At 42.6% G+C, this 20,613-nt stretch overlaps 1 protein-coding gene across 1 annotated transcript in view; it reads right to left on the bottom strand.

The window, feature by feature from the left end:
• Positions 1–20,613, bottom strand: part of KIRREL3 (kirre like nephrin family adhesion molecule 3) — a 1,393,929-nt gene that overhangs the window by 69,687 nt on the left and 1,303,629 nt on the right. Inside the window, exons 10-11 of the mRNA XM_030221488.1 lie at positions 11,841–11,967; positions 7,422–7,522 (exon numbers count right to left, since the gene is read on the bottom strand). Coding sequence (XP_030077348.1) covers positions 7,422–7,522; positions 11,841–11,967 — 228 coding nt within the window. The remainder of the gene's footprint in view (positions 1–7,421; positions 7,523–11,840; positions 11,968–20,613) is intronic.

Raw genomic sequence — 20,613 nt, 5'->3', positions numbered from 1 at the left:
CTTTTTGGAGACCGCAAGACAAATACCCGAGGCAAATAGTCTTCAAGGTACTACGTTATAATCAAGTCTCAGATATTATGCAACAGGCCAAAACCAGAGCTCCTATTAAGTATGAAGGCTCTGTTTGCAATTCTTACCAGATCTCAACAAGAATACTATTAAACAGAGAAAACTACTACTTGCCTTTCGGCCCAAGCTGAAAGAGATTTGAAATCTTTTACCCAGTGCGCATGTGAGTCACTTTTAATAATAAAACCAAAGATTTCACGGAGCCAGATGCCTTGGCTAATTAGTTGGAGGAAATATCTCCGAGTAAAATAGACGTATCATGACAATTTAACTTTCAGCATTATTACCTAGTACTGCTCTCCGGGATCCAGATCCAAATCATACAATATGCAGTTTAAGATGGATATAAATTGCATACGCAAGTGTACTTTCTTTTTTATACAAAGTACGGTTGATGACTTGTATCAATGCTGTCATATGTTTTCCTGTTAAATTCATACTTGAGTTGTGTAATCTCATTCACTATAAATGATATATTAATATGTCAGTAATTACTATTATATTACTGTAGTAGTTGTACACTGTGACATAACAAAGAGAATGAGAGACATCTTAACAATCGTATGAAGATGATACTTAGACATGCATAACTGCTAATCTTGTGCATAAAAAAACAGAAATGCACAAGTATCATGGTACAGGATGAAGAACACATGGGAGAGAGAGAAAAAGAAGGCGCATTAAGAGACACTCCCACCATTTTTTTTCTTTGTTACATATCTCACATTCAGAGTAATGTACCTTATCTGACAATGCTCATATCACTCTCCAACTTCATAAAGGTCATTCATCAGAAAATAGACCTCGTTGGAGATTTAATTCTTTATTACTAATAACAAGTTTATAGAAAAAATTTCTGAGGAAATACAAGAATATCTTTCCTTTAACTCACCTAACCATACCCCTCTTGGCATAATTTTTGGGACGCCTTCAAGGCTTTCATTAGAGGTGCCATAATTACATTTGCTGCATTGAGAAATAAAGAAACCATGCTTCTGGAAAATAAAATAAAATCCTTGGAAGCTAGTCATATATGTGATACTGCTAAATAAATAATATACCAATATTAGAAGACCTCGAATCGTCCAAACTTAAATATAACTCATTACTTGGCTCTAGGGCCAGTAAGGACATCCTTTAGCAAAAAGCCCAATACTACTATGAAGGTAATAAAGCAGGCTATCTACTAGCCAATCACTTGAAAGCTTGTAAGAAAAGAATGTCGTTTCATTAATTAATGATGAGAATAATAAACCCCTAACCAATAATATAGACATATCAAATAGATTTCAATCCTTTTACAAGGATTTATATTCCTCTGAAATTGTGGAAGAAACAGTAAAATATGATTTTCTAGACAAATTAGATCATCCTACAATAACAAAGGAGGACAATGAGCTACTATAAAAAAAATTACTGTTGATGATATTAATGATGCCATTCAATGTATGGCAACCAAAAGGCTCCAGGACCAGATGGCCTCCCTATAGAATTTTATTCTGCTTTCAAAACATTATTATTTCCTATCCTCTGTGATTATTATAATCATATGATAGAAACAGGCATTATCAGAGGCTCTTTTACTGAAGACATTATTATTGTGCTACTGAAACCAGACAAAGATCCCATATTAGTACAAAATTATAGACCTCTATCTCTAATAAACCTAGATGCTAAGATCTTTGCAAAAATTATCTCAGAAAGATTACAAAATATATTACTCAAATTAATACATCCAGATCAATCTGGATTCATGCATAGTAGATCTTCATCAGATAATACAAGAATGTTTTCTAATATATATACTGTACATGGCCAAGAATGCTCAAAGCCCCTGGTAGCAATTGGTCTCAATGCCGAAAAGGCATTTGACCGTGTAGAATGGCCTTATTTATTTAAAGTTCTTCACTGGTATGGCTTTTCTGAAGATTCTATCAAATTAATTAAGGTCCTATATACATCACCAACCACATGCATACAAATAAATGATGGTATCTCTAAACCTTTTAACCCAACAAGAGGTACTAGACAGGGTTGTCCCCTATCCCCTCTCTTATTTAATATAGCTCTTGAGCCCCTACTAATAGCTATTTGACAGGCTCCCCTCATTCAAGGTGTTAAGATCGGTCAAACCATCAATAAAATGTATTACTATTAATTTCTCCTTCTTCAGTACCTCATATTTGAATATTATATCGAATTATGCAGAAATATCTGGGTCAAGTGTCTGGGTGTTCTGTTTGGCCCATAATAGAAGACACTCAACTATAATTCCAGTAATATAATTAAAACTGTTGACGCTTTAACTCAAAAATGGTCACCACTGAGACTGAATTGGTGGGGATGACTGGAAACTATAAAAATGATGATTGTACCAAAAATCAATTATATACTTAGTATTTTACCGATATTATTTATTTATTTATTCAGAACATTTATACCCCGCTTAATACCACTTAAAGCAGCCTCAAAGCGGCTTATAATGAACTGATGAGCCAATTACAAGAAAATGAATCAAACTAATTCAGATTTTGTGGGCCAATAAGACACCCATGGTCACAACATGACACGATTTCTAATAATGATTTGTATATGTCTCCTAAACTGTATTTAAAGAACTTGATTCAGTAGTAAAAATCCGCTTAAGAATTCCATATACACCCCGAACTGGAACAATCCAACTTTCAAAATCAATAAATCTTGTATAAACTGGACTGTATGGGAAAAAGTTGGCATTTGGTCATTACATGATATTATCAAGGACCACAATTGGATACCCTTTTCTCAGTTATGCCTGAAATATGGTCTTCCCAATTCATGTTACTATCAATGGTTACAGCTTAAGCACTGAATAGCTGCAGTTTTAGACATAAATAAGCTTTCAACTGAAACTCCTAGTTGTTGGCAACTATGCAGAACTCTAATGGCATCTAAAAAAGCTACATCTAAATGGTACAAAATAATTCAACAAGAAAAATTTGGTTTCACCCACCGGTACTATGCAGTCATGGGACATGACTTAAATTACCATCTAGATGAACGAGAGTGGCAAAACTTTTGGCATAAGGCTACACATACCACCAAATCAGCATCTACCTCACAATCCATGTTCTTTTTGACGCACAAAGCATTTTGGACACCATCTAAACTGGCCAAGTTAAACAAAACTACAAAAAACCATTTGGACAAATGCTGGCCCTGTGATATGAACACTGGATCTCTTAAACATATTATCTACTCATGTTCATTTATAAAAGATTACTGGTGCTCCATATGGAATACTATCAGGCTTATTTTCGAAAGAGAAGGGCGCCCATCTTTCGACACAAATCGGGAGATGGGCGTCCTTCTCTCAGGTTCGCCCAAATTGGCATAATTGAAAGCCGATTTTGGGTGTCCCCAACTGCTTCTCATCACGGGGATGACCAAAGTTCCCTGGGGTGTGTCGGAGGCGTAGCAAAGGCGAGACTGGGGCATGCCTAACAGGTGGGCATCCTCAAGCGATAATGGAAAAAAGAAGGGCGTCCCTGATGAACACTTGGCCAACTTTACTTGGTCCTTTTTTTTTATGACCAAGCCACAAAAATGTGCCCTAAATGACCACTGGATGGAATTGGGGATGACCTCCCCTGACCCCCCCAGTGGTCACTAACCACCTCCCACCCTGAAAAAAACTTTTGACTTTTTTTTTTTTTTTAGAGTATGGGTGAAGGACATCCTTCGCTATGCCTCCGTCCTGCGGACGGCAGTTGAGGGCGTCCAAAATGTGGATGTTTCTCTGAGAAGGACATCTATGATTTTGCTATGCTTCTGATACCTTCATTATTTATTTGGGTTTGGATTGCAAGTAGCAGCAGTGGGATTTAAACTGACCACCTCTGGATTGCAAGACTAGTGCTCTAACCACTAGGCCACTCCAATCCACTCCCTTGAAATCTGGCTGTCCCTGTGAGGGGCAGTATGCAGGTCCCTGGGGGGAGGTATGTGTGTGTCAGCGAAAGCATAACGAAGGCGTGGACGTCCTTCTTTCAAACATTTTGGACGTCCTCACCTTCCCCCCCCCCCACAGGGACAGCCAAATTTGAAAGAAGCGGAGAGGTGTGGTTTAGTGGTTAGAGCACTGGTCTTGCAATCCAGAGGTGACCAGTTCAAATCCCATTGCTGCTACTTGTGATCCAAAATCCAAATAAATAAAGGAGGTGTCAGAGGCATAGCAAAGGCACGGAAGTCCTTCTCACAGAAACATCCACATTTTGGATGTCCTCAAAGGGACGGAGGGCATAGCGAAGGACATCCTTCACCCATACTGTTAAAAAAAAAAAGACGGCCCTGATGAGCACTTGGACGTTTTCACCTGGACTTGTGCTTTTCTAAGGTTGTAGACGGCTATTATACATGCAGCTTGTCTGCATGTATGAAGCCATCTTTGGCATGCACAGAGCAGCCACGCATAGCGCTTGGCTGCTCTGCACTGGCTTCCCCTCCTTAGGAAGGAAATTGTGTGCAAATGAGCTAACAGCGAGCAGCTCAGTTGCATGCGATTTCCTTCATGCATGCCCATTCCTTTCCGAATCGGTAAGGGAAGGGCTTTTCCGTTCAGTTAGTGGGACCAGTGCACTACGAATGCTGGCTCCTCCCATGACCAAATGGCTTGGATTTGGTCGTTTTTGAGATGGGCGTCCTCGCTTTCCATTATCGCCGAAAATCAGAAATGACCAAGTCCTGGGGACGACCATCTCTGCTGGGGACAACCATCTCTAAGGTCGACCTAAATTTGCTGATTTGGGCATCCCCGACCGTATTATCGAAAGGAAAGATGGACACCCATCTTGTTTCGATAATACGGGTTTCCCCGCCACTTCGCAGAGCCATTCTGCGAGAATGGCCCCAGGAAAACTTGGGCGCCCTGTTCGATTATGCCCCTCCACATCATCCACATTAAATATTTCGGATTCTTTTTCTTATAAGATAGCCTTATTAGGCTCCTTGGCAATACAATCTCCACTGGATGAATATCAAGCACAATTATTGGACATACTTCTTCACCTAGCCATAAGAACACTTTTCTTCTGCTGGAAATCTAAAGTAACTTACTTGACATGGTGGAACTCATTGTGTTCACTAGCTAAATATGAATATGCAGCAGTTGAAAAATTTTAATCACTTCTTAAATATAAGAAAATATGGGCTCCTTTACAAGACCAACTGCACAATACTATTTCACAGAATTGAAATATCTGTATTTACACTGTGACTATTATGATGTAATAATAATCATTGTTCACTCATTTCCTCAGAGATGTATATTGATGCTTAGTTACAGGCTTTTTCTTTCCTCACGGACTAACCTGTTTAGTCATTTGTTAATATTGTCATCTTGCATTTGTTGTTGTTGTTTCTCTTAAAATAAATAAAATATTGGAACAAAAAAGAAAGAAAGCACTGGTGCATGGTGTGAAGAAGACTTTTCTGAATAGTTTGGTCATACTGGTTTGAATCTGCTGGTTCCCCTCTTTCTGATTTGTTTTTCAGAATGTTCAGTCAGACCATCCAACCCATAGGCTGCTGCATGCATTTCTACAAAGTATTAACTTGCCAAATACATTGTGAGTTTATTTGGATAATGGGTAACCTATAGTTACTCTGCCTGTTATTAAAATTCATAAAATTGAGTGCTGGCACTGATGCAAAATTTTATGCTTATATTCAATGATACTTTTCATTCAAAGGACACCCAGTGGTGTTCCTTGGCTAGCTGCCACTGAAGGCGGATCGCCGCTACGCACCCCCCCGGGTGCAGCGTGTGTCCCCCGGCACATCACCTCCAAGCCTCCCCGGGTGCATTGTTCTTACCTCCTGGGGTGCTGGGAGCAGCCTAATGGTTGTTGCTCCCTCTGCCCCAGAACAGGAAGTAACATCAGAGGGAGCAGGGAAATGGCGGAGTTGACAGCTGCTCCCTGCCACCCCTCCTGCAGTGCACACCCGGGGTGAACCGCCCCCATCGCCCCACCCTCGGTATGCCGCTGAGGACACTACTGAATAAATAAAGGTGATTGCATAAGATTGGCAACTAACTTATACACTCAGTTCTACATCTACACGGATGATGTGCAGCTACTCATACCCACTGAACCTGACAGCCCTGAATAAACTGATTATAGGCACAGCACTATAGTCAGAGAGCTGATGTAAATGCTCATGCCTAGATCTCTTCCCCCCAAACAAATAAACTATTGTATTCTCTAATTTATACGTATAATTGTATGCCTGGCACATGCTTCACCCAGACTATGTCCATAGGTACACCTACCTTCAAACTACGTGCCATCGCATTTAGGTACGAGGGTAAAGAATAGTGCATATGTGCAATATTTGTGTTTACACGCATATATGTGCACATACGTGCCAGTATACTGATCATTTATGCGCATTCTTGGGGCCCGATATTCAAAATGATTTAAACAGGAGAGGTTCCTGGCCATTTAAATTGCCTGTCTGGGGCTCATTGGGCATTTTCAGTGCCACTTAACTGGATAGAATCTCCGAAAATGCCCTGTAAGCATCCAAGTCGAAACTGGCTATTTTTTTTTTTTTTTGGGGGGGGGGGGGGGTGGTTCTGGGAGCAGAGTCTGCACTTAACCAGTTAAATGCAATATTTGGCACTTGACTGGTTAAAGATAACTTCAAAAAATGGGCTGCATAAAATCAGTCCTATCTTTATGTGGTTCTTTATAGCTGGTGAACTGCTGAATATTGCATTTAACTGGCTCATAGTTAGCTGGCTCTCTGTACCCAGAAACTCAATGCTTGGGCCTGGGCATGATCCAGTATTGAATTTCCGGGTTTAATGCCAGAGGTGGCCAGCAAAATACTGATCGCTGCCTGCTATCGAGTCCTCGGTTTCTAAAACTGTTCCTATTACAGATATTACTGACTGAATTTCGTTGCTCAATGCCTAACTTTAGTGCCTGCCCTGGCCCACACCAACTCCACCCCAATCTATGAATACGTTTTATACAGGGAACCTGCAATGGCATGGTCTATGCATAATATTATGAATGAAAATCAAGGCATACTTAAAAAGGGTTACACAGTTAGCATTGGTGCCAAGGACATCAGTCTTTTTAAATATTGGAAACATTATTGTTATGACTCTCATAAGTTTCCCAAAATACTGAAAAACACCAGAAGTAAGCTAGATTTAACCTTAAGCTCCTGATGTCAGGGAATTGCCTCTGATTGGGCTGTACCAGGGTGCTTGGCTGGATGTGATGCAATCTGTGTTTCCACAGACAAGAAAGCACTCCATCCCTGACTGGCACTGTGGATGTTTAAAGCATACCAAGACTTACTATTCTGTCCGGCGGAGGGGTGCTACGAATAAAGCACTTTATCTGTCCTTTCTCCCCATGCAAGGCATGCTGAGTCTGGGTGCTGGAGATAATTGGAGGTCCTGAAATATGGCAAAAAGAGAAAGATGCTACTTGGAAGAATCAGTGGCAGCTGATACCGACGGAAATCTAGTTTGCATAAAATACCATAATACAAATTGTGTTATGTTAGAGCACTGGGCTGACAACTAGAGAAGTTACTTTTCAAATCGCTCTGCCATACCTTGTGATCTTGGGCAAGTCACTGAGGGGTCCTCTTGCAAAGGTGCACTGAAAAATAGGCTGCGGTAGTGTAGACACCTGTTATGGATGAGCGCAGATCCATTTTTCAGCGCACCTGTAAAAAAAGGCATTTTTCAAATTTTTGCCAAAAATGGATATGGGGGAAAATAAAAATTGGCGCGCGTCCATTTTGAGTCTGAGACCTTACCACCAGCCATTGACTTAATGGTAAGGTAGGCTCTCACGTTAACTGTGTGGTAATCACCTAAGCGCATCAAAGTCGGAGTTACCACCCGATTTTCGCCGCGCACCAGAAAATAAAATATATTGTCTGGTGCGTGTAGCGGATGCGCGTCAAAAATGAAATTACCACATGTGCCTCGCAGTAGCCGAGCGGTAATTCTGAATTGATGCACTTTGAGCGCGCGCAGGCGTCTGCGTGGCTTAGTAAAAGGGCCCCTAAAACCCCCACTGCCTCAGGCGCAAACTCAGACGTGGACATTCAGCATGATTTAGCCAAGCAGCAGAGGCTCTTGCCTAATTAAAGGCTGCTGAATATCTGCTCTGAGCACTGTGGCACTCTCTGGTTGGTGATGGGGTGCTCTGGGGGAAGGAGTCGGGGCAGAGCTGGGACTTATTCAGCAGTGGTATGTAGGCAGCCCTTTTACTGTCCAAGTTAACCAGGCAGCTGTCCGCATACCATTGATGGTACCTGTTTAACTCCTGGTGGCTGCCCCAGACCTGGATATTTAGTATCTGTACCCAGATACCTGGTCTAATGCAGTTGGTGGGTGCCAACATTAAAAAAAACATTAGGAGATAGCCGAGAACCTCAGGAACTGGATTTGAATCTCACTGTGGCTCCTTGTGACTCTGGGGAAGTCACTTAACCCTCCGTTGCCCCAAGCACAAAAACTTAGATTGCGAGTTCCGTAGGGATAGAGAAAGTACCTGCAGATAATGGGCTCTTTTTACAAAGGGGCACTACTGATTAGCGTCCGCTGAATGCGAAGAAGCCCAAGGGGACTGAATGGGCTTCTTAGCATTCAAGGAGCCCAATATATGTAAACCACATTGATTGTACCACAGAAAGGCAGTATATCAAATCCATGACCCTTTACCTTAATCCATCCAATAAACAGCTGCTTAGTCAGAGCACCTTTCTGTAACCAATCACCATCTCTTCAGACACAGACATCCCTTCTCCTTTTGAAATAAAAGTTGCATGCCCATATTTTGGCCCCTCCCTGGTCCCACGCAAAACATGCCCAGTCTACGCCTCCTTGCCGTAAGGATGTACTACAGTTTTAGAGGTCCATATCCTGGCTTTATAAAATCAAGATTTGGTTGTCTATGCAATATGGATGTCTAAATGCCAGTTTTCAGACGTCCAAAACATGAATAGAGTCCTAAAATAAGGGTTACAGTAAAAAGTGATTACTCCTCAAAATATAATATAAAAGAAATGTATGTGTTGGACCATCAAATGTGGAAACTCAAGCTAGAAAATTATTCAACTGTTATTTCACTTCTTATCATCGGTCCAGTGGTCATAATAGTGATAAGAGTGCAACGCTTCTTTCTCTTCAATCAAACTGAGGTAAAAATAAATGTACTTAGCTTAAAGCTTGTTGAGATCTATAAATGATCACCGACTGGTGCTGCCTGGCCCCAGATATGCCCAATATGAGTCTATGCGTCATTCCGCATTTTTCTTTACTGCTTCCATCCTTTGAAATAGCGTACCCTTAACAATTCGCAGTGAATTGTCTGTTAAGTGCTTTAAGTCATTGATCAAGACGTGGCTTTTCCTACTTAGTCATCTGCATCCTGGGGTGCCTCATCTTGCTTTCAGCACCTCTGTCTTTTTTATTATTTTATGTTCAGATGGTCTTGAATGATTGTCTTTTGTATTGATAATATGGAGTTCCTTTTCCATGTGTTATTTTTAATTTGGAAACCGCCTAGCCCTACTAGTCAGATTTGTGCAGAATAGAAAGTTCCACATAAATAAATGAATGAATAAAACACATCAAAGATCCATCATTTAGTTATGAGTTGTCAGAATTAAATCTGACATGAGGTTTGGGGTTTGACTGTTGTGGTTGTATAGGGCATAAATACGGAGGGGTACAAACACTACTGCCAGCCCACCGTCTCCTCTCATTGGCAGTGGTGAAGCAGGCAGGGTGGGAGGTGGGAAGTAGGAGGTGGAGGGTGAGGTGCCAGTGGGCAAGATGCACAGGGAACAACTGTGGTTCGTTATAGTCCTGGGTTAAACAGGTAGGGGCCCTTTTAATAAGCTAGGTTAGGCACTTTGCAGCACAAAATAGCCTAACATAAGACACACTAAACTGTTCTGCATTAGTTTTGTCACGTGCATGCATTAACTACAAGCTAAATATTTTTTCTTGTAATTATTTTTGAGGGGGGGGGGGGGTGGTGTCAGGGGTGGAGAGTGGGCATTCTTGCGCTAACCAGTCAGTGCATCTACATTACCGCTCGGTCAGCATAAGGATAACAAGAGAGCCCTTACTACCAACAAAATAGGTGGTGGAAAATGCTGCCCTGGTAATTTTTAAAAATGGCTGCACACTAATGGCAACATTAGCGCACAAATGAGGCACTGAATGCTTATGTACAAACTCAATTAGTCCTTGTGTTCTGAAGACCTCAGCCAGGAGGAGTGATGGAGCGCATAGTTATTCCATCAGCCCCTCTCCTATCATCACTAGTCTTCGTTATTTTTTGTTTTTTAATGATTTTTCATGTGATTTTTCAAGGGGGTGGATCCTTGATACAGCTGGATGGCGAAACATGATTTCATGTCAGATTTAAAATTTCCCTGGAGCTCACAAACTGAAGATAAGTAAAAGAACTCCAACTTGAATAATCATTGTCTTTGAAATGCTTTGAAAGTACTTAAAAGTGACATACTGGGAGTCGGTCATATGTGTATATAAAAAGAAAGAGTGTGATTATTACAAAAAAGAAAAAAAATAATTTATTTATTTTCTGGAGGGGCGTGTCAAGGACAGAGAATGGGTGTGCACATGCTATCCAGCTAGCGCATTCTGATTACCACGTGCTAACTGGTTAGTGCATCCATAATGTGGGAGCTCTTAATGCCTCCTAAATAGTAAGCAGTAAGTGCTCCCCAGTGGCGTAGCCAAGGGTGGGCCCGGGTAGAGCAGCACACCTATGAGGTGAATGGCAGGGATTCCCAAGCCCCACCAGCTGAAAACTCCCAACAACTGTCCCTCCTGCATACCTTGTAAATAGCAGATCTTCGCCTGCAGCAAGCAGCAACTGATACATACTGCTTGCACTGGCCCCACAGTCTTCTCTCTGATGTATTGCTGCCTATGCGGAAACAGGAAGTTGCATGAGTGGGAAGGCTCTGGGGCCAACATGAGCAGTGTGTATTAGTTGCTGCTCGCTGCCGGTGAAAATCTGCTGTTTAACAGATGTGCGGGAGAGGGAGGATGTTTGAGAGACCATATGGCATGCAGGCGAGAGAAGGAGAGACCAAATCACCTGTGGGACGGAGTTCTTCTGCCCACTCATCTTGGGTACAGACCCACCCAAAATTGGGTGTCTGGCTACGCCCCTGGACTGCTCCCCCATCAATTTTATCAGGTTACACATGCTAATGCGAACATTAGTGCATGACCTGAAAGAGAAAAACAGGAAATTGCCCTGTTTCTGGGGCACACTAGAAATGCCTTAGCGCTTGGGAGAGTCCCATGTTATTATGTGCTAAGCATATTTACTAGTGCACCCTATGTGTGCATCTAGCCCCCCAAATCCATCTAGTCCTAAAGGTGAAAGGCTTTGTATCCCCCTGAGCTAATTCCCTGTGTCTCCCATTCCCAGAACTGAATGACTTCATATCCTTGTGCCAGTCACCTAAGCCATCCAGTCTTAGAGATACATTCTGCATTCCTACACCAGCCTAATGTGATGCCATTTCCATGCAGTAAAAATGAAATGAGACCTTAGTGGGTAATTATTCATTTTTCTTTGATGGTGAACATCTGCTGATGCTCCAATGTATCAGCTGCACATCTGTCAGCGCAAACACACTGGATTGGAGACTAAAAGCTGTGACTATCACCTAGCTCCATTTGCAAAATAGGGATAATGAATTATCTATACCATTTACTGTAAGTGACACCTCCCGTTCTCCAGCACCCACACGTGGGACTACCGCTCTGCAGACGTATTTCCCAGCATCCTCCTGTCTAACCATCTTCAGTGTTAGGAAGTTGTCGTTGCTCAGAACCTGGAAGTAAAGAGGTGGAATTTGAAAAATATGTGAGATGGGCAATGGTGTATGGAAAGTGCCTGTATCATTAACATTTTCCGTGAGCCTTTAAAAAAAATACTGACTACAGAATTTATGAAAATATGTATCTACAGTACCACTATATGGATAGGCAGTGGCACTAGTTATACTTTAAGGTAGCCACTGCCACTTGCAGCAATTCTACAAAAAACTGGCACCTCAAAGCAGGGGCGTAGCCAGACTTTGGCGAAAGGGGGTCCAGAGCCCAAGGTGAGGGGGCACATTTTAGCCTCCCCCCCGGTGCCGCCGACCCCCCCGCCATTGCCAACCCCCCCGCCGCCACCACCAACTTTGACCCCCCTGCCGACGACCCCTCTCGATCCCCCTCCCGCCGCCAACCCTCCCCCACCACTGCCATCGCCTACCTTTGCTGGCGAGGGACCCCAACCCCCGCCAGCCGAGGTCCTCTTCTTCCTTCGTTCTGTTTCTGAGTTTGATGTCCTGCACGTTGTACGAAGGATGAAGAGGACCTCGGCTGGTGGGGGTTGGGGTTCCCCGCCAGCAAAGGTAGGCGATGGCGGCGGCGGGAGGGGGGGGTCAAGAGACAAATCTACGGGGGCCCAGGACCCTGTGGCACCATGTAGCTACACCACTGCCTCAAAGGGTCATGCTTAGCACCAATTAGCACTGTATGCCTACTTAGGATAAGCATATGTAGACACACATAAGTTAGCCATGCAATGCGCATAACTGATAATATTGTGCCTCCTGCCTCCTGATGTAACTTACTGTTTCCTTGTAGGCAGGACGCAACAGGGACAGCCTGTATTAATCAGTGCCCGCTATAGCCCCTGAGCAACAACACAGACACTGTTGTCTAGCTGATACCAACCGGTGACTATTTTATAAAAGTCTGCTCCCCCTGAGATCAAAACCTGGCTATTGCTCTGATTCTTAATCTTTGTTAATGGCCACGCGATAATGGCAACTCTAGTGCCTGGCCATTAATTAAGAAAATAGAAGATCGGCCGTTTTCCGGCTGCAGTACAAATAGTCTTAGCCCACAGGAAAGGCCCACGCAAGGGCACGCTAATGCCACGTTTTACTTCAGCTTGGTAAAAAGGTCTCTATATAAGTACATAAGTGTTGCCACACTGGGGCAGACCAGAGGTCCATCGAGCCCAGTGTCCTGTTTCCAATAGTGGCCAATCCAGGTCACAAATACCTGGCAAGATCCCCACAAAAAAAAAAGTTCAATACATTTTATGCTGCTTATCCTAGAAATAAGCAGCGGATTTCCTGGAGTGAATTTAATTCAGAACTTTTAGTACAAGAAGAGTGCTGGGCAGACTTCTACGGTCTGTGCCCTGAGAATGGAAAGGACAAATCAAACTTGAGTATACATATAAAGCAGGGCTTTTTTTGAGGGGGTACTTGGGGGTACTGAGTACTGGCACCTTTTCCATTGTCTGCTAAAATTGACCCATGGTCCCCAAGTTTTAATGAAAGAGCTCAGGCTCTACACACCAATTCTGCCTTGTCATAGATTCTGTGACTGGTTGCAGGGGTCCTGGCTATTGTGGGGTGAGTCCTTCAGTGATCACCTCATCCCTGAAGGGTGGCCTGACATTTGAGTACCGGCACCTTTTTTGCCAGAAGAAACACACTGATATAAAGTATCACATACCATATAAAATGAGTTTATCTTGTTGGGCAGACTGGATGGACCATTCAGGTCTTTATCTGCCGTCATTTACTATGCTACTATGTTTCTAATATTGTATAAGTTGTGTGTGTCATTTGGTGACATGCTCATTTCCACCCATGTGTACACCCCCTGAAAGTTGCAGGCTAAGGGGCTCTTTTACCATGCTGCAGTAAGCAGCTTAAAAGGGCATACTGTGAAGTGCACGGAAGTATCCCATGGTAATATCCCAATGTGCGTGCATTACCCATGCATTAAAAAATACATTTTATTTTTTGGCCGAGGGGGTGTGTCTGAGGGGTGCAGAGAGGGCGTGTCTGCACTAATCAGTTAGTGCAGCCACATTGCCGCGTGCTGATTAGCGCCTGATTAGCGCGTAAGCCCTTACTACCTACAAATGGGTAGAGGTAAGGGCCATATGCTAATGACCATGTGCTAATGGTAACATTAGTATGTGGCCATTAATGCCAAAAATAGAAACCTGTGCCGCAGGATTGTAAAAGGTCCCTTAAGTGATTTAAGCTCACTCCCCCCCCCCCCCCCCCCCGATATTCAGTGTTATTTAACCAGCCAGAACGGCTGCTGACCAGCAAAATAGCGCTTAACCGGCTATCCGCTGCTATTCAGCAGTGGATAACCAGCTATTCCCTGCTGAATATCTCCAGTTTTTAAAGTTGGTTTAAACGTGGGATATGTTTGGCAGGTTTAAAGATAACTGGCTAAGTCTGAATATTGACTTAGTCAGTTATCTTTAAACTGGTCAAAAATAAACCGTATATTCAATGCTGGTCACTGGAAATGGCCCAGCATTGAATATTTACATAGTAACATGAGTAACATAGTAGATGACGGCAGAGAAAGACCTGCACGGTCCATCCAGTCTGCCCAACAAGATAAACTCATATGTGCTACTTTTTGTGTATACCTGACCTTGATTTGTATCTGCCATTTTCAGGGCACAGACCATAGAAGTCTGCCCAGCACTAGCCCCGCCTCCCAAGCTGACTGCGGGAGTTAGCTGGTCTTACTCCTGCAGTCTGAATATCGGCCCCCAGTGTTGATAGAACAGCTGCCTATTCTTGGTGCCTATCATGAGCATAAGCACTGTTATTTTATAAACTAGGCGCACTACCAGCACCTAAGTTTAGATGCCAGCTTATCGAATTACCTTTTATACATGTAGCTAAGTGGTTTAATTTATGTCAGATTTTTTTGCAGGCTTAAATTAAACGGTGTAGCTACCGAGTAGTGGCTGAATATCATCACTACCTATATACCTGGCTGTTCTAGCTTCACTGTGCCTTAACTCCATCCTGGCAGATACAACCAATTATATAACACATGTGCTAACAGTTATGTGCATATTACATGCGTAATTCATTAGAATATTGGCATTTATGCTTGTATATGTGCACATATCCGCATAAAGCCAAAATTACACCTCAGTGCTATTCTGTGAATACATGTGTATCTTCCATAGGGCATATTTTATAGGTAGGCATACATTAAGGAGGAGTCTGGGCAGATTACAGACGGAACTCACCCACAACATAACTTATAAAATACTCTGTTACCTGTGTATCTACAGCACTTAGGTGCACCTGCTTATGCCAGTTGTATGGCTGGCATAAGTACCAGAGGCATAGCAAGACTCAGTATTTTTGATGGGCCCTTCCACGCACACATGCCCCCTCCTCCGCAACCACACCACAAATATCTTGCTGGAGATATTTTTTTCACCTACCCCACATCTTCTCCCTTTCCTCCATGGCATCCCGGCATCTGTGCCCCTGTCTCTGAACTCTGTACCTCCCCAAAGTCGGTAGAGGCGTCTTCAGCCTTGGCAGCGATTCATTCTCACTGCTTGCGCTGGCCCCATAGGCTGCCATCTGCCGTGTCCCGCCCTCGCTGATGTCATTGCCTGTTTCCTGTCTGGCGGAACGTGGCAGAAGGAATCCTGCAGGGCCAGTGCAAGCAGCGAGAATGAATCGCTGCAGGCGCTGAGGATGCCTCTACTGACATTGGGGAGGGAAGAGGTTCAGAGACTGAAGCACAGATGCCGGGATGTCTCAGAGGAGAGGGGGGAAAACAGCAGCGTGGCGCTGCAGCTGGGTGGGCCTGAGCCAAGAATGGGTGGCACCACTGATAAGTGCCCACACCTAATTTATAGGGGCATATTTGCACTGTTAATTTAGTGTTCTATAAAGGAAAGTAGATACCATATTATAGAATAGGGTCCTACGAGGCTCAAAGTCATAGAATTGCCAAGGATGCTAGACATGTTTTCAGTTGCACTATCCAGATAGAGCCACCAAAAATCCACAGATAGGACACTTATTTATTTAGCAGTGCCCATTAAATATCTAAGTCCTTTTCAATATTGACCTATAGGAGTTTATTTATTTGAAAAATGTCTAGATGACATTTCAGAAGTTAAGCAAAATGCCAAAGTAGTGTACCAACTTTACAGTATGAATGCATAGCACTATATAATGCATAATATAAACCAGTAATCTTAGCTGAACTCCATCAGACAAACATGCAAAACACATACCGCCCGCTAATCAGCTGCAGCAGTAAGCGGTGTCTGAGGCGCTCACAGCCTCAGGGTGAACTGACCCTGGATATTCAGTGCTGGGACACATTTGACTCCTGGCATTGAATATCTGGGTCTCAGTGGCCACCTGAAAGTTAACTAGGTGCCAGCCGATATTCAAACTGGTGCCCAGTTAATTGCTAACAAATATTAGAAGCTGAAAACATCGCTCTGTTTGTATATCTCTTATTTCAAATAATATTCAAATGATACTCCAATAACTCTAAGTATATATTCAAAAAATGGAGGAAAAAGACCTCAAAAGTCCCTGCTTGGCAGCAAGTGAAATACCTTAGTGCCAGCTCATACTGGACGCCAGTCTTCTCATCAGTCTAAAGAACCTCCAGACAATAATTTTTTATTTTATTCATATATATTGTGCACTCAACTTTCCATTTATAATTCAAATCTTCGTAAAATATAACTTTCAATTGTTCATACAATATTGCTTTTCTTGTTCATGCAATAATGAAATCAAGCACTTACTGCTCTTCTTGTTCATGCAATAATGAAATCAAGCACTTAAAGTGCTTGATTTCATTATTGCATGAACAAGAAAAGCAATATTGTATGAACAATTGAAAGTTATATTTTATGAAGATTTGAATTATAAATGGAAATTTGAGTGCACAATATATATGAATAAAATAAAAAATTATTGTCTGGAGGTTTTTTAGACCGATGAGAAGACCGGAGTCCAATATGCGCTGGCACTAAGATATTTCACTTGCTGCCAAGCAGGGACTTTTGAGGTCTTTTTCCTCTATTTTTTCAATATATACTTAGAGTTATTGGAGTATCATTTGAATATTATTTGAAATAAGAGATATACAAACAGAGCAATATTTTCAGCTTATAATATTTGTTATATATATGGATGAGTAGATGAAATAGTGTCTAGAGATTGCCCAGTTAACTGCACCACATAAAGTTAAGACAACCTTTTTGTTGTTCTAACTTTATGCGGTTACTTAGCCCGTTAGTGGGCCAAAAATTGCTGCTAACTGGCTACACTGTGCTCCACACATGCCCCACCCCCAGCCTGCCCCTAATCTAGCTGGTTAGGGAATGGCTGGTTAGCAGGGATATCCAGCAGCACTAACCAGTTAAATGCCACTGAATATCCCTGGATAGCCTCGGCCAAGCCATTTAAATGGCCAAGATCATCTTCTGGCTGTTTAAATAGCTTTGAATATAGGGCAGATAAATATTTGCCTAAATAAAATAAGCTAGAGCACTATTCACACTAAGAAGATCAGACCCATGGACCTGAATACTACCCAGGCTCTAAAAATACTCCCCCCAATATTCAAAGGTATTTAACCAACCAGGATCGGCACCTGGCTGGTTAAATACCAAATAGCCAGTTATCTGCCTCTCCTGGCCCTATAAATTATGGATTTGATATATCACCTTTCTGTGATACAACCAAAGCGGTTTAAATATTGGGCCCACAGTTCTTGATAAAATGGTTTACAGTCACCAATAATATAATGCACAGAACTTCTCCACACTTACAATCTCTCCAGTAATATTAGTAGTACTGATAAATCCTCTGCGTTGGAAAAAAAAGTTTTTTTTTATGGTGAATACTTTACAGTTATTCCCTCTCTGGATGCCAGTTTCCAAAGAGGGCTGATCTGAGGTAGATGGTATCACAAGGAGCCGGGCTCTTTGACCCTGAAGATACAGTCCTGGTAGTTGGTCCCTTCTCTGACTGGATTCATTACTGGGCTTCTCTGCCCTAGTGCTTCTCCTGGATAGATGGTTTCCACTACTCCTCTCCTTAGTTTCTCCTCTTGGAGGCAATGTAGTGGTCCAGTCCCTGTCCAAACCAACCTAGGAATCAGTGCAGATACTTAATATGTTCTGTCCCTGTTCCTTTACTGCTTTCCTCCCCTGTGCCCTGGCTGTTAGTCAGTCATCAACCTCCCTTGCTTAATACTGCAGTGGCTAGAGAGCAGAGCCAAAGGCAAGGCCATTCCATTAGACTAGTGCTTTTCAGCTCCTCAGTTTCACTCCACAGTTGCCAGGCAAAAGGATCAGCCCTTGCTTCTAGGAACTATAAGAGCTTTCTAAATTCAAAGTTCACCCTCCTAACTTTAGCAGTGGCAATAGAGATCATTGCCAAACTGTATCTGACAGGCAGAATCTGTATGGCCTCTATACAAATTTGTACTGGGGCAATAGAACAAGGAATAGAAATGGAATGTGAACCCTGGCTCTCAGCCTTCTGCTCGAAACCTTAGGCTATTTTCTGCTCTCCAAAAGATAGTAAACCTTACTTACAAAAAGTTTGCTATTCACAGTAGTTTGGCAGAGATTGAGGGCAACTTTTCATTAAAAATAAGAAAATATTTAGGGGGTAAATTCAAATTGATTTAAATTGCCAGAAATGTCCGAGGCTAACCATAGATATTCAGTGGTACTTAAAAACATAGAAATATGATGGCAGAAAAAGGCCGAATGGATCATCCAGTCTGCCCATCTGAAGCATCCACTATCTCCTCCTCTCCCCTAAGAGACCCCATGTGCCTGTTCCATGCTTTCTTGAACATAATAGCCATACTGGGTCAGACCAGTGGTCCATTTAGCCCAGTATCCTGTTAGCAACAGTGGCCAATCCAGGTCTTTGTCTCCACCACCTCCACTGGGAGGCTATCCCACGTATCCACCACCCTTTCTGTAAAAAAGTATTTCCTTAGATTACTTCTGATACTTAACCAGATAGTGCCATTGAATATACCCAGTTAGCGCCTAAACCGTTACTGGCTACTTTGTGGGTGGTCCGGGGTAGAGTCAGCACTTATGTGATTAAGTACTGATATTCAGCATTGAACTGGATAAAGTAACTGAATAAGTAGGACCGCATAAAGCACAGTCCTGTCTTTATGCGGTTTGCCTTAACTGGTTAATTGCTGAATATTGCACTTGACAAGTGCAAAGTGATGCATGTGGGAAGGAGGAACCCGAATTACAGCTAAGTTATGGAAGGTTCCGCTTTAGGAGTTACAGACCAAGAAAGGGATCTGGGAGTCATTGTGGATAGGACGTTGAAATCTTCAGCTCAATGTGGCGGCTAAGAAGACAAACAGAATGTTGAGTATTATTAGAAAAGGGATGGAAAACAAACATGAGGCTGTGATAATGCCGTTATATCGCTCCTTGGTGCGACCGCACCTGGAGTATTGTATTCAGTTTTGGTCGCCTCATCTCAAAAAAGATATAAGTGAATTGGAGAAGGTGCAGAGAAGGGCGACAAAAATGATAAAAGGGATGGGACAACTACCCTATGAGGAGAGGTTAAGACGGCTAGGACTCTTTAGCCTGGAGAAAAGGCGGCTGAGGGGTGTTATGATAGAGGTTTATAAGATAATGAGTGGGGTAGAGCAGACAGATGTGAAGTGTTTGTTTACACTTTCAAACAATAATAGAACCAGGGGAGACAAGATGAAATTAGAATGTGGTAGGTTTAAAACAAATTGGAGAAAGTTTTTCTTTACTCAGCGCGTAGTTAGACTCTGGAACTCATTGCCGGAGAAGGTAGTGACGGCAGCTGGCCTTGATGAGTTTAAAGGGGGTCTGGATAGATTCCTGAAGGAAAAGTCCATTGACCGTTATTAAATTTTGGGTTTTTGCCAGGTTTTTGGGGCCAGGATTGGCCACTGTCGGAGACGGAGTGCTGGGCTTGATGGACCTTGGGTCTTTTCCCAGCATGGCGGTGCTTATGTGCTTATGTGCACTTAACTGGATAAGTTTTATCTGGCTGGGTATGCTCGGATATTCAATGCCGGTGCCTGGACATGGCATGGATTGACTATCTGGGGATAAAGCTGGTGGTGGTCAGCAAAATATCTGAATATCTATCCCTTACTGTCCAGTTCACCAGTCTGTAAACATAATGAAATTCAAGTGGCAAAGAAGAAGCAGAAGAAGCAAGGTGATAATAATAGTTATTTTAGAAGCATTATTTGCATTTTAGACATCCCTATGGTGCCATTTAGATGTCTCTAGTGAATAGATGTCCAGATACCAATTTTGCAATGCTGGGTAACAACTGTCCAAACCTGCAGAACGTGCATATGGCAAGGAGACATGTTCTGGGCATATGTTGGGTGGGACTAGGGAATGGCTGACGCTTTAATGTCCATGTCTGCTGGTATTTAGATTTGCTCCCCAGAATGTCTAGGTCATGTAAAAGTGCTTGGTTTGAGCAGCGCTTCACTGGGGGGAACTGGTTGGCCATCTCCATAATCTCTCATGTGGTTGCTGTCCTTCCCAAAAACAAAACTAACGAAAAAATGGGGCAATGTCTCAGCTCCGGGAATGATGGACATTCATG

Source organism: Microcaecilia unicolor, chromosome 12, assembly GCF_901765095.1.
Source record: "Microcaecilia unicolor chromosome 12, aMicUni1.1, whole genome shotgun sequence".
Classification (NCBI taxonomy): Eukaryota; Metazoa; Chordata; class Amphibia; order Gymnophiona; family Siphonopidae; genus Microcaecilia; species Microcaecilia unicolor.
This window is presented reverse-complemented; position numbering and strand designations above follow the sequence as displayed.